We start from the raw sequence: 14,635 nt of genomic DNA, 5'->3' as shown, positions 1-14,635 counted from the left end.
ACCCAATGACCTTACCTCCGGTGCCAAACATCAGGCCAAACATTCATATCCTACATGTGAACGTGATAATGCCAATAGCTTTCATTCAAATATTTTTTAATTTGCGGTGCAATGTGGGAGGTATGTGAGGATATTTCTTATAGAAAGAAAAATACTAAGTTGTTTCAGAATCGCAACAATTATTTCTAGTTAAGTACGGCTTATAATGTGTTATTTATTAGTGAACCTAAAAAAAAATGTTTGTACTAAAGGGACACTGACTGTCACATACAAATTCTGAATTCAACATCAAAGCTTCTTGAGGTTTTCAATCTGCCTCTCTTTCAACTCTGAGGTGTAGGCGACTTCTCTCAGATCTGGCTATGTTCCTATTACCTCTCTCCGGATGGGCTTCACGCCACTTAAGGCAGAAGCTCCAAAGGCTAGATCACAAGGATGGATGGATGGATGGATGGATGGATGGATGGATGGATGGATGGATGGATGGATGGATGGATGGATGGATGGATGGATGGATGGATGGATGGATGGATGGATGGCTGGATGTATGGATGGATGGATGGATGGATGGATGGATGGATGGATGGATGGATGGATGGATGGATGGATGGATGGATGGATGGATGGATGGATGGATGGATGGATGGATGGATGGATGGATGGATAGATGGGCGCTGCATAATGTATTTCTCTTTCCCCCTCGTTGTCCCCGACTTTACAGATGGACTAACCCTTTAGTGATGTAATTACTGGGGAATGTGGAATTTTAAATCATATCCTTGGGTTCCCTTACACTGTAATCATCCATGTTCAAAGTTCTGCTCAGAGCACTATAACTCACACTGTAAGACCATTTCCCTTTCTGTGAATGTGAATGCCAACTACCAAAGTGGTTAAACTGGCTCGGCTACGAGGCAAAGACCATGACAGCACTTCAGCCACGACAGCGCTGTCAGCGCTACTATTTACTGCCATAGGAAGTGAATTATATAATAACATATCAGGGATTGTCTGAGCAAGATGAAACACAGTCGTGCTCCGTTTGAAACGGTGACACGGTGACCTGTAGAGGACTGAGTACAATAATTATTCTATGAAAAATCCAAAATGAGGAATTATATTTAACACTGCAACGCTCGCTCTTCAAAAAGTGATGCCCTACCTACGTACTGTACAAGGGTGCTATTACCGTGGTGACCCTCTTGTGTCCACACACATACACAGAGCACACCGTTGTCCTGAGTGCTACATCACACTGTGATTGCAGCACAACCCACTCAGTCCGAGCCTTGAGTGGAGTGGAGTGGGCTACTGGGGCTGCAATGTGATGGTTCAACGTGGGGGAGAGAGAGTGCTGCAACATGCACGGTTGCACGCATATATCCTGTGTGTGTGTGTGTGTGCGTGAGTGTGTGTGTGTGTGTGTGTGTGTGTGTGTGTGTGTGTGTGTGTGTGTGTGTGTGTGTGTGTGTGTGTGTGTGTGTGTGTGTGTGTGTGTGTGTGTGTGTGTGTGTGTGTGTGTGTGTGTGTGTGTGTGTGTGTGTGAGAAATAGAGTCCGCAGCGTGGTCAGAGTGTGCTGGAGGTGGAAACAGTGGGTAGCTGAGAGAGAGCGGGGCAACAATAGACCTCAGCAGAGCTCCTAAATGCAGAACAGATGCATCATAGATTATAGCCCTTGAAACACAACAAAGCCTGATTGTGGGAAATAGCTGCTTGTCTCTCAGGGGAGCAGGGTATGACCATGATTCAACATTGTCCGATAGACGCTACAAATGGTTGGAATGTTCACAGGTAAACATAAAAAAAAAAAAAAAAAAAACTCATTAAGTTAAACACAGCCAGGTAATGTATATCGCGTATATGGAAGGATCTGTTGAAATAGTCCATACAAAATATATACAATGAAATCTTAATGGCCCTTGACGTTATATGGATATCATAATGTGTCGTCAACAGATGCGGGTGAAAAAACTAACAAACAAAGGAAAATAATGTTTATGTTCAATTCAGTTGTAAATGTCCTTGCAGTTGGCTGGCTGTAGAGCTACTATATGAAACCACATGTGCGTGGTGTGGTGTGTGCCATGAGAAGCCTTGAGAAGCCATGATAAGCCTTGAGAAGCCTTGATAAGACGTGCAGGAGAGTGGAAAGGACAGGGCCCGGGCCGATTCATAAGCGAACGCTCTCTAGATTCTGCTCAAGGCCACATGAAGGCTTGGGCCGGGCGTGGGAAAGGAATGTAGGTTGAAGACATCTGCATTAGGTGTGTGAGATCGAGAGCACCAATGGGAACATAATATACCAGGACCATGACATCATGACTACCCCCCCCCGACCCCCCTCCCCTCCAGACGGAGAGAGAGACGAGAAAGAAATGCACATGACTAAGAGAGAACCTGACGGGGGAGAGAAAGTATGACGCTGAACAATGCTTTGCTCACTGTAGCCCGCTTCGCGGACACACACATTCTGATTTAAACCCACGGTGGACAAATGCATACTGTATGTAGCTACTTGTGGAAGGACTGTGTGTATCTGAGAGTGACACGACTCGTTTAAATTGCATTGTACAGGCTAATTGATGATAATGTAATGCTCTACCTCCTGAGCCACTGTCGCCCCATTTAGGAGCCGTGGGCAGCCAGCCACACACTGCGACGCCCCGGGGACCCATTCCAGCTGTAATGCCAGTACCTTGGACAAGGGCAGCGGCAGGATATACCTGGCAGGAAGTCCTTTTATGGCGTGGGGGAAACCGGAGTGGCCGAGAGGAAGCGGTGCAAAATTAAAGGAGCACTTCACCCAAAGATTATAATTTATATATCAATTACTCACCCTGCCTTGGATTCATGAAGATATTTTTTCTTCTCACATGTCTCCGCGGTGAACGTAGAATCCCAAATATTTTAGAGATACTTCATGAATTGAAGTTCATGGAGATTTGGTTTAACGACAGCAAAACTATATCAAAATATCGGTTACAAACTCTCTCACAACTTGTACAATATAATCAAAGTCTAATTTATCCAGCCGTGAGACTTGGATTATACTGCACACGTTGTGAGTTTGTACATGGATGTTTTGATATAGTTGTATGTTGTTAAAGCAAATCTCCATGAACTTCAATTCATCAAGTATTTCTAGTACCGTTCCTTTGGATTCTATGTTCAACGTGGAGACGAAAAATCGTCATGAATTCAGGGCATCACAGGGTGAGTAATTGACAAATTAATTTTGTCAAATTTTTAACAAATGAAATGCTCCTTTAATCTTCTTTTTTCAAATAGTCACCCTTATTAAACACCTATACCTAATCACTTGCATTGTCCAAAAAGAAAAATAAAGAATGAAAGAAAACAATCTGGTGAGCAATCAGCCACAGATGGCATACTCAGATAAACAAAAGAACAGCCTCATTAGATCTATCTCTAATAACCACAGTGGTTCAGAGACATCACTTGAAGCGGCTGGTGATTGCTCTTCTCATCCTACCTCTACACGAACCCCTCCTCCCCCTGAAGATACACGATGCATGCAGGCATGAAGACACAAACACTAATAATAAGCTGTGGGCCCCAGCTGTCTCCTAGAACCACCGCCATGCATACCATTTCCATCTAATACAAGTTATCAGGTATACATGCTTTAATTGTCACACTCCACCTTCTGGCTAAGTCTATTAGTGACCCCTTGGCCTCTGGCCTTTCTCAGCCTCTCCCTCTAGCCATGTGCAGCAGCAGCACTATACAGCATCATCTCCCGACTATGTGCCACCCTTGGGCCGAACGCCGTGCACACACGCACACAGACACACACACACCATATTCTTGGAAGAATGGTAAAACTGAGATTAACCAGTTGATGGAATCAGGTGGCCACAGAGTATACCAGTTGAATGTGAAAGTCTTGGATCTACAGAAATGCAGCAAACGAGCTGACAATTTGACAAGCATGCAGGCAGCAGGCGGACTGACGGGTAGATTGGCAAACATTATGTGGATCACCCTGAGGGTATAGCGAGAAGGAACAAGTCGTTTACTTAAGCCCCTCCATATTACACCAGGAAAGGTCACGGGAGACGCTGTGTTTTTAATAATAAAACGCTTCTGGATACAGGCAGTGTGAATGTTCCGACACTCCTATATTCTCTGGCCTCTGGCGTATACGCAGGCTTTGTATACGTTGGACGGAGAACCAAACCGCGTATGGACAGCAAAAAAAAAAAAAGGCCCATCTCTCAAACCCAGTAAATAATCTCCCAAACCCTTAGCCATACCGGTCCAGACAACTCCATAAAATACGACCTGCTGTCCTTGGGGTGACTTTCTTCCCATACATTTTAATGTGGCTGTGCCCCGGAGGAGGAGGCAAACGGGATGAACAATGCAGCTCGCTGGATGGATTGAGTGAGTCACGTTGAAATCACTGTATGAGACGGATGATAGTCTACCGCTGCTGTAAGTGATTTTAAATATGCGGAGCAACAGTGTAGTCATCAAAGGCAATCACCAACGTGGTGGTTGAAGAAAACAGTCAACTTTTAGCACGGAAGGCAGCTTTGGAGAATAGGCTGTAATATGGGAATAATAGTCCATATCTGGGAACCCTTTAAATGGTTGTCCTGTATTGTTTGCTCTGGCTGTGAAAACCAATCAAATATGAAGCCATCCTAAACACCAAAAATACCAAACAATAGCTTACGGTTGACTTATTTTCGAAAGTGTGCAATTATCTGGAATATACATTGCCCTATACGTGAATTATAGCTATTGGGGATAACGTGCACATCACTTAGAGTGATGAGACATTAATGATGCAAATGTTCTTGTATAGGACCATTTGCCTCTCACATCTTCCATTTGTGTTTGGCATTATGGTTTGTAGAGCTATCTGTTTTGTTTTGATTAATTTAGCCATATGTCATGCGTAATTGTTCTTCGGTGGTGTTTTCTATATACCACCGCCAATTATATTGTGAATTGATAGACCCGTCTGCAAATTACGCGCTTCAAATGGCAGTGATTATGGATTATGTAGCCTATTGACTTAAAAGACCAACGACCCGTAGGCTACACCAACACAGTGACTACATAAAAAGGCTGCATTTTACGCACCCTCCAACCAGGGTGTCTAAAAGGATTTACCATTCTATAATTCTGCTTTGGAGTGAACTGCGCTGAGTTCAGGATTTTACACCCACCACAGACATGATCTGAACTGCAATGCTTTCGTTCGAATGCCACCACAACGTGCTTTTCTGCCCAGAAAGCAATTCTCAAGGATGCGTTCCTCTATACCGAATTAATTAAAGACGAATCGTTTTCATCTGTATGTAACCGACATCACGTAATCATTTCCTGCAAGGGTATAATAGCCCATACGTTGAAGTCACAACAAACACACCAGTCATCCATTCATTCATTTTGGGCCCATGCATCATGCATATACATGTATATTCAGAAGCGCAAGCAATGGCTTTTAGATTGGAGATGTTTTGACCTGCCCGCCTACATCTGTCGGCTCTCTCCCTGTGAGACAGACGGACAGCCTCATCATTCGAGACATGTCAGCTATTAGCCGCTTGTTCTGACGGCAGCATCAGTGCAGCGCCTCTGTCTTACCGGCTGCTGGATGTGACGGAGCGCTCCTTTCCCCTGCGGAGGGTGCTGCTGCTGGACCCCGCGTTTGAAATACTCGCTGCTGGCTGCTTTGTTGCCCGCGACCCGGTCTCTCTTCTCTCTCATGTTGGTGCCCCCGTTCTCTCTCTCTTCGCCCGAGTCCAGGCTGCTGAAGTTCCACACTATCAGTGTCTGCACCAGCAGCACCGTGAGCGCCGCTATCAAGGCGGACCGGGAGCGGCGGGCCAACCTGCGAGCGCACGACCCGCCAACCATCATCTTCGCACTGGATTCAGGAGTGTGTGGAAGGTTGTCAGCTTTCTGGCTCTGCGTACCGCGACAGGAGTGAGGAATGGAGGAGGGAGGGAGCCGTACAGAGGCTGAGCTTACGGTGGTGGTGGTGGTGGTGGTGGTGGTGATGGTGGCGGCGGCTGTAGCAAGGAGGAGCGTCGAGAAGGAGGGGCACAGGGCCACCGTGTGGTGAAACACGGGGGGGAAGATGTTCAGCAAACATGTTCTCGGGCGCAGTGGGCTCCACACACATGGGAACAACCCCGCTTTTTTACTGTCCCTACATGAAAACAACCGTAGGTGGTAGTCACACTTAATTGCATCTGTTCAAATCAGCGAATCAGGATACACACACACACACACACACACACACAAAATGTCTCCTGAAATGTTAGAATGTGCGGTGAATAATATCAGCACCATGGACAGAGCACACTGAGATGCAAATGCAGGATTAATGTCTATAGGCTATAATAGGCTTTATAAAATGCAATATGGGGGCTCCGTTCATCATCAGGGGCGCTGCTATAGGCTCCATTGACAATATGTGAGGCTAGTCACATAACCATAAAGCTTTTAATCCAGAGTGCATGGTCTCCCTCTGTGGCAGATTGGAACAGCAATTTGATTCATCCCTCTAATCAGGCAATCAGATTGAACTTTACCAGTGAACTCAGGTTGTGTTGTAAGTCAGGCTGTGTACCATGAAATTAAAGTGTGGGCATAAAAAAATACTTCCATAATGCCTCGGCTCTAATCTAAATATCATGACAGCTCACTGAATGCTGCCGTCCTGTAAAATATCAGCTGCCAAAGTATAGGCTACTATCTGTATCATGTGGAATAGTCCAGGGAGAAATCGGTACATTGAGAGCTGGTCAAATAAATGATTATTGGCTTACAAATAAGTTTGCTCCAAACCAAAAACTTCCAGAGGAATATGAATTGACCGTCATTCATACACAGCGGCCATTTTGCTCTTGTGTCACACTCAGGTCAGGATTTCTCTCTACCGTGTTTCCCCATGTGAATTCTATTTAAAAATGTTCTCATGTACCCCAGTTGCTATTGCATGTTCATTTTGTGTTTTATTACATGTATACTGTACATACCAACTATTTCACCTGTCTTATTCTCCACTCATCGATCATCCATAGCAACACTACTATCACGACATCCAAGGAGGGAGATCCCCCTTTGAACGGCCCTTCTAAGGTTTCTCTCCTGCACATTGCCTGTGGTGCTTTTTTCCTATTGCTATAGGTTTTTAGTGAGTTTTTCCTTACCTTCGCTGGGGTATGTCTGGGAGTGTTGGGTTGGATTTCATGATGGGTTTTTTGTTCTTGATTTATTGTGATGTTTCTTCTTGACTTGTTTAAAGAAGACTTGTCCAACCCATGGGGACATTAACTTTACAAATACATTTGATTTGATTTTAATTATGGTCAATTGACAGACGAGTACGAGTTCCTCTTTTATTTACTCTCTGGGCGCTATGCGTCAGAGCTTTGGCTCTAATTCGCAGCTATAGACGGAGGGCTTGGCTACCTCAGCCTCCACTAATTGCAAGCCAGGGCAGAGGCAGCAGCGGGACACGGGATATAACCTAATACTAGCGAGGGAAGAATACACTCGGCGTTCCCTCTAATAAAGTCAATAAACGTGTTGACACTCTCAATAAGGCAATCCATGTTTGAAGCCAGCCTGGTCTTTACTTAAGGGCAATGAACCAGTGAGGTGAATAAATAAGATATAGGCACACAGACAGTTGCTTACAGCTCTCAAATTGACGGTTGGCTGGTTGGAGAAGAGAGGAAACAGGATAATTGGGAGAAGAAAACAAGACAATTGCTAGATGCAAATTTCTGGTGGCAGGCAAAGTTTTGCATAGACCCCCCACATTTGGAACTGAATTATATAGTGCGGGACGAACTCCCAGGTGCAGAGGCACTGGATTGAGTTATTATTTTCAACTCTGTTTTTTCACCTCGAGGAATACATTGGCAAGCAGGCGGTATACAAAAGCACATTATGCAAAGCCCAAAACAACACCTTTATGAAATACCAACGACACAGGCGTGACGGTGGGCCCCAAGCTGGGTGAGGCCCCTCAGAGGGTCAGGGCTCCATTCCTCATACGTGAATAACTGAGTTTGCTGGATACAATGTTTGACAGTTTGACATAAGCCCGGGATTTTCAGTTCCAAGCCAAACCTGTTACCAGAGCAACAACTCCTTCAAACCTGCAAAAAGGCAAGTTTATTCACTGGATTAGATTTGATCCTTGCCTGGATCCAGACCTTGAATCGCTACTTTAAATTATGTCGCAATGCAATTCAGTCTGATTATCAGGCTAAATTGATCCTAACCAATCCACAAATTGATTTCCACAAATGTCTGCCGCATGCTTATATAACTGCCAAAAGATCAAATTGCTATTATAATCAGGAAAGCTTTCAGAATAAGGCAACAAGTATTGAGAAATCACTAAGATCCTTTGGTTCATTTTTACAACTTTTTAAATGAACAAATGTATTATTTAATGAAGGAACGTATTGGCCTATAGGCCTACATTTATCAACTCCACATGTCGAACAACTAGCCTATATCATAACGTTTAAATATTATTGTTCTACAGTTGGTACGATTACGCATTTAGATTACCTGCAACAACTGTCTGCCAGGCTTATTTTCTCAATTTAGATGCTTCTGCAGTTTTATATTTCACCATGCATTATTTTTGCTCCACATATCCTTCCATTAATACTTGCTCAAAAGTGGGTGGCCTTTTGTTTTGTGTCTTTTGCCATAATTCCTATGATTCTTCATCATGGATTCATCTATCTACTCATGCTCCTTTATGCCAAGACAGGCATGTGTGTGTGTGTGTGTGTGTGTGTGTGTGTGTGTGTGTGTGTGTGTGTGTGTGTGTGTGTGTGTGTGTGTGTGTGTGTGTGTGTGTGTGTGTGTGTGTGTGTGTGTGTGTGTGTGTGTGTGTGTGTGTGTGGTGTGGTGTGTGTGTGTGTGTGTGTACTGTGTACTTATCTTGGATGATTGAATACACGCTTGTCTAATCAATCCTGCATATGACTTCAAGGAACTGAGTTTGCCAGGTGCAAATTAGCAAAATAATCTGATACTGCAGATGTCATATCATCCAGGACTAGTTAAACAACGTACAAAAAACAGGACCCTGTACTAAATGGTTTGTTTTAAAGGGTTGTTAAGTAACACGCCACATTTTGTGAAATTAGCTTACCGTCTTCTCCAGGAGAGACAAGAAGAAAGATACCAGTTTCCTCTCTGTGCGTTCAGTAGAAAGCTATCTGGCTGCATGTTAGCCTAACTTAGCACAATGAATGGAAGCGGACATGGTCGGTTAGCCTTCGGGAGAGGTGTTAGTTGGACAATGCCTAGGCTAACCGGCCATGTCCGCTTCCATTTATTGTGCTAAGCTAGGCTAACGTGCAGCCAGATAGCTTTCTACTGAACGCACAGAGAGGAAACTGGTATCTATCTTCTTGTCTCTCTCTGGAGAAGACGGTAAGCTAATTTCACAAAATGTTGCCCTGTTCTTTTAAGCTCTTTAGGCTATTGGGGCGGACACATTTTAAACATAGGACATATCTTTTTTGAAGGTGTGGTAATAACAACGTTGCCCTTATTTCCAGTATTATACTATATACTGTAGACTGGGGGGGGGTGTGTAATACAAGGGGAGGCGAGCCCAGATACACAAGGCCCAGAATTTCTTTATACGCCCCTGCTCATAGTATGAGCAGCTGACCTTGTGATTCTTTAGCTGACAAGGCAATTAAGGACAGTCCAACCATTTTCAGAATTGCATCTGGTGCTCCTTCGATAAGTGTTAATTTTCAGCCCGAGCGTGTCATGCTTTCCAGGGGCTGTACATTATTGTCGGGACAAACGGTGATGATTCCATCACGCAGCAGCTGCCACGCGGGCAGCACCGTGTTCCCATGTTCTCCCAGATGACACCGTAGACAGGAGTACAATGCTTCTCCCCTTGGCTTCCAGCGCGACAGCTTCTCACAACAGAGCGGAGTTAGTAACTAAAGTATCTCATTAGCAATGTCAGTATTCATATTGCGAAAACACCGTGATGGCTTTGTTTTTATTAAGCATTTTTTAAATTACAACTGAAATTATTACCATGGTGGTATTTCTTTAGGCTACTGAGTTAAGGCTCCAGACACACACACACACACACACACACACGCACACACACACACACACGCACACACACACACACACACACACACACACACACACACACACACACACACACACACACACACACACACACACACACACACACACACACACACACACACACACACACACACACACACACACACACACACACACACACACACACACACACACACACGCACGCACGCACACGCACACACACACACAAATGCTGCAAACACTGTCCTTTTACTTGCAATAGACTTTATTTAAAGTACAACATTTCAGTCCTTGGACCTTCATCAGATAGAAAAGAAAGAACAGAGACAATTTCCCAGGCAAATATTCAGAAAAATTACAAATATACCGTAGAAACATTTAAAGACACAATTGAATTAAATATAGTGATAATGACAAAAGTGCAAAGGCCATCCACATAGGGCTTCAATCCCTGGGCAATAGAAGATAATGCATTATTAGCAAATAACTCTAGATGAGAGAAGGAAAAGTGTGTTGTGTGGTGTGTGTGGGGGCGGGTGGGGGGGTGGGGGGTAAAGACAGAAAAAGGTGATTGTGATGAAGAGCGGAAAGGAGAACATGAACATGAGGCTGAGGGTTGGAAAAGAAGAAGAGATGAAGAGGACATTTGAATTAGCAGTGGTTCTCAACCTTTTTACACCAAATACCACCTGAGAACGTAGCTGGCTCTCCAAGTACCACCAAAATACAGTCTATTCAGCTATGCACAGTTCACGCAGGCAAATGTATTCCTAATAACATTATTTATTGGTAACTTTTGTCAGACACAGCCACAATGTACAAAGGGGTAGCACTAGAACTAGCAAAGTCTTCCACACAATTCTCATACAATGCAAGAGGCATTGAGAACATAATAACTAACATTCTCACATAGCAAGTGAGAAAATTAAGTATTAACTGTATTTCAGCAAATGTACTTAATTCAAACACACACTTTTTTATGTAATCCTCGACCGCGAGGATTCCGGTTACAACATCTGTACCACATGACATCATTTTGACCCATAAATCAAGAGAGTCAGTGAAAACGTAACTTTTGAACGGCAAGGTAAGATATATTTCAGTTTGTCTGAATCTCTCTCTCTCGTGTTCTCAATAGTGACTCAGTATTAGCAGATTTTATAGGAAAAGGGTAGTTTTGTCTGGGCTCTGCTGAGAAGTCATGGGTCAAATAGATGGGGGTGACTAGAGAAGATGGGGAAGTTGGTGAGTGGTGACTACTCCCATTTTCAGAATTTGAGGGTTCATTGGAATCTGATGATTCAGAATTCAATGAGGCAGAGAATGCTCTGATTCAGACTGACATCACATCTATATTCTGTATACTGTTCCAACTCTTTGTTGAGGCTTTATTGAATGTAATATTTGAATACAATGTTTTTATCGCTGCACCATTTCATCCAATAGAAAAAAACATTAACTAGAATTGAAAATAAAGTTGAAACTTGTGCTAGTAGTGATGGACCGAGTAGTGGGGGCAGTAAGGAAGAAGATAAAATACACATTATTATACACAATTTGAAAAGTAATGTCATGATCTACCAAAATAAATGATCAAATATAGTTTAAAAAGTCAAATGAAGGTGTCTTGTATAAACGTTTTCATTCTACTGGATGAAGCTCAACTTCATCATGGCTGCCTTTGCCAGTTCTCTCTCTGTGTCGTTAATTATCATATTGACTCATCAGTCCAGTCTCGAGTTCACGAGATCTTCCCTCACTCAACTAAGCCGTTCTGATTTGACATTATTGCTGACGTGAATAGGGCACTGATTTGCAGTAACGCCCCCTCTATGGTTGTAGCGCATAGTGTAACCCGACACTTCCTCAAACGGGTTTTGACAGAGAGGCAGAGAACGAGCGAGCGAGAGAGAGGGAGAGAGAGGGAGAGAGGGAGAGAGAGAGAGGGACCGGCAGGACCGTGTGCAGGAGTGTGTGTAAATGTGTGTGCGCCGTCTCTCTCCCTCGTCGGAGCATTTACACACAAATTTGACTGTGTGTGTGTCGGGGACGCATCTCTCCTCTCTCTCTCCCTCTCTCTCTCTCTCTCTCTCTCTCTCTCTCTCTCTCTCTCTCTCTCTCTCTCTCTCTCTCTCTCTCTCTCTCACACACACTCTCACACACGCACAGCATGTTGTTGCCCATTGACAACTCACATAAGAAGGGCCGGACTGGGGAAATAATTCAGGCTGGGAAATATAGTGTGAAATATAGCCCCAGTCAGGACACTTTTTAAGCAGGGAGTCTGGGGGTCCTCCACCAGGAATTATTTTGTTACAAAGACTTAACACAAAAAGGTAAATATCTTCAATATATCAAATGCAACGTGGATTTTTCTGGGGGGGGGGGGGGGGGGGGGGTTATTACAGCCTAGCATAATGTCAATGATTAGCAACAACACTGATTTCGATGGATTTCTAGTTTTTTTGTAATGTCAGATTGAAAAAAATACTCACTCTTACCATTAGGGAACTAAATTGTCCTCTTCAAAAACGCCATAAAATATTTTATGCTGACTTTTTTTTCTTCATAAATCTTCCGATGATCATAACCACCACATATTCAATACATTTTCGAATTGTAACCCTTTAAATGCCAGTTTGTGTGATGGCATCACAAATTATTGTTAGAAAAACACACAAAAAGTGAAATATTTTCAATATATCAAATGCCAAGTAAATTTTTGTGTCAATGTGTCAATGATTAGCAACAACACTGATTTTGATGGTTTTTTTGTTTTTTGTAATGTCAGATTTAACAACAACTCTTTTCAGAAAAGTGGGAGTATTTCATTTTTTTATCTGACATTACAAAAAAAATATCTAAAAATAAAAATGGTTATGATCAGGGCTGAAGTTGAATAAAAGATTTATGACTTTTTAGACTGCATTACTCTCTGTCACAGTGATCTCCTGGTTGTTCCCCACGCAGGTTATCTAACTATCGCGCTGCCGCAACTAGAAACACTGGCCTGGCCTGCTTCTAAGTTCAGTGGCCTGACTGCGGACAAAACATTTAAAAATAAAGAAAACAATTATAATATATATTTTTTTCAAGTACCAACAGCAGGGGGCCCAGGTACCACCGGTGGTACACGTACCACAGGTTGAGAACCACTGAATTAGAGGAATACAGAGAATAGAGGAGGATCTGTACAATGGGAGAGAAGAAAGGGGGAGAGAGGAGAGGGCAGTCTTCACAATGAGAAAGAGAGAAAAGTAATAGCTATGGGCAGTGTTGTATTCAAGTCACTACATCTTGAGTCCCCAGTGTTCGAGTCCGAGTCCGAGTCCAACTTCCAAGTCAGATTCACCAAAGAAGAGCCCGAGTCAAGAGTCCCCTTTACCCTAGTCCGAGTCAGAGTCCTCAAGGTTGAGTCCACTCTGGCAGTCAAAGAGCTGACATACAAATAAAATAAAGGTCTACAACCCATTAGAACCCACACCCATTTCTACTTCAAGGAAAATTATGAGGGGCATAAGACTGACTAAATAGACTACAAAGAACATTTCTGAATTTATTTTCAAAATTGCGCCCCCTAATGGCAAAGATCTGAAAAGTTACATATATGTCACATTGGGTGTTAAGCATTAAACTTATTCCTAATTCCCATGTAGTGCACTACATGGTACTACATGGTACTACAGGGTACTACATGGCACTACATAGTACTACATGGTACTACATGGTACTACATGGTACTACAGGGTACTACATGGTACAGGATACTACATGGTACTACATGGTACTACATGGTACTACATGGCACTACAGGATACTACATGGTACTACAGGGTACTACATGGCACTACATGGTACTACATGGTACTACATGGTACTACATGGTACTACAGGGTACTACATGGTACTACAGGGTACTACATGGTATAGGATACTACATGGTACTACATGGTACTACATGGCACTACAGGATACTACATGGTACTACAGGGTACTACATGGCACTACATGGTACTACATGGTACTACATGATACTACAGGATACTACATGGTACTACATGGTACTACATGGTACTACAGGGTACTACATGGTACTACAGGGTACTACAGGGTACTACATGGTACTACATGGCACTACAGGGTACTACATGGTACTACATGGCACTACATGGTACTACATGGTACTACAGGGTACAACATGGCACTACAGGGTACTACATGGTACTACATGGCACTACAGGGTACTACATGGTACTACATGGCACTACATGGTACTACATGGTACTACAGGGTACAACATGGCACTACAGGGTACTACATGGCACTACATGGCACTACAGGGTACTACATGGCACTACATGGCACTACAGGGTACTATATGGTACTACATGGCACTACAGGGTACTACATGGCACTACAGGGTACTACATGGTACTACATGGCACAACAGGGTACTACATGGCACTACAGGGTACTACATGGTACTACATGGCACTACAGGGTACTACATGG

The 14,635-nt window shown here is 43.4% G+C and overlaps 1 protein-coding gene across 1 annotated transcript in view; it reads right to left on the bottom strand.

Moving 5' to 3' along the window:
• The window catches only part of xylt1 (xylosyltransferase I), a 129,286-nt gene extending 123,340 nt beyond the window's left edge, over nucleotides 1–5,946 (bottom strand). Inside the window, exon 1 of the mRNA XM_084318564.1 lies at nucleotides 5,624–5,946. Coding sequence (XP_084174690.1) covers nucleotides 5,624–5,899 — 276 coding nt within the window. The 5' untranslated portion in view covers nucleotides 5,900–5,946. The remainder of the gene's footprint in view (nucleotides 1–5,623) is intronic.
• Between the last annotated feature and the right edge of the window lie 8,689 nt (nucleotides 5,947–14,635).

Source organism: Notolepis coatsorum (genome assembly GCF_963971535.1).
Source record: "Notolepis coatsorum genome assembly, chromosome: 7".
NCBI lineage: Eukaryota > Metazoa > Chordata > Actinopteri > Aulopiformes > Paralepididae > Notolepis > Notolepis coatsorum.
Note: the sequence above shows the minus strand (reverse complement) of the source record. Positions and strands in the feature narration are given on the sequence as shown.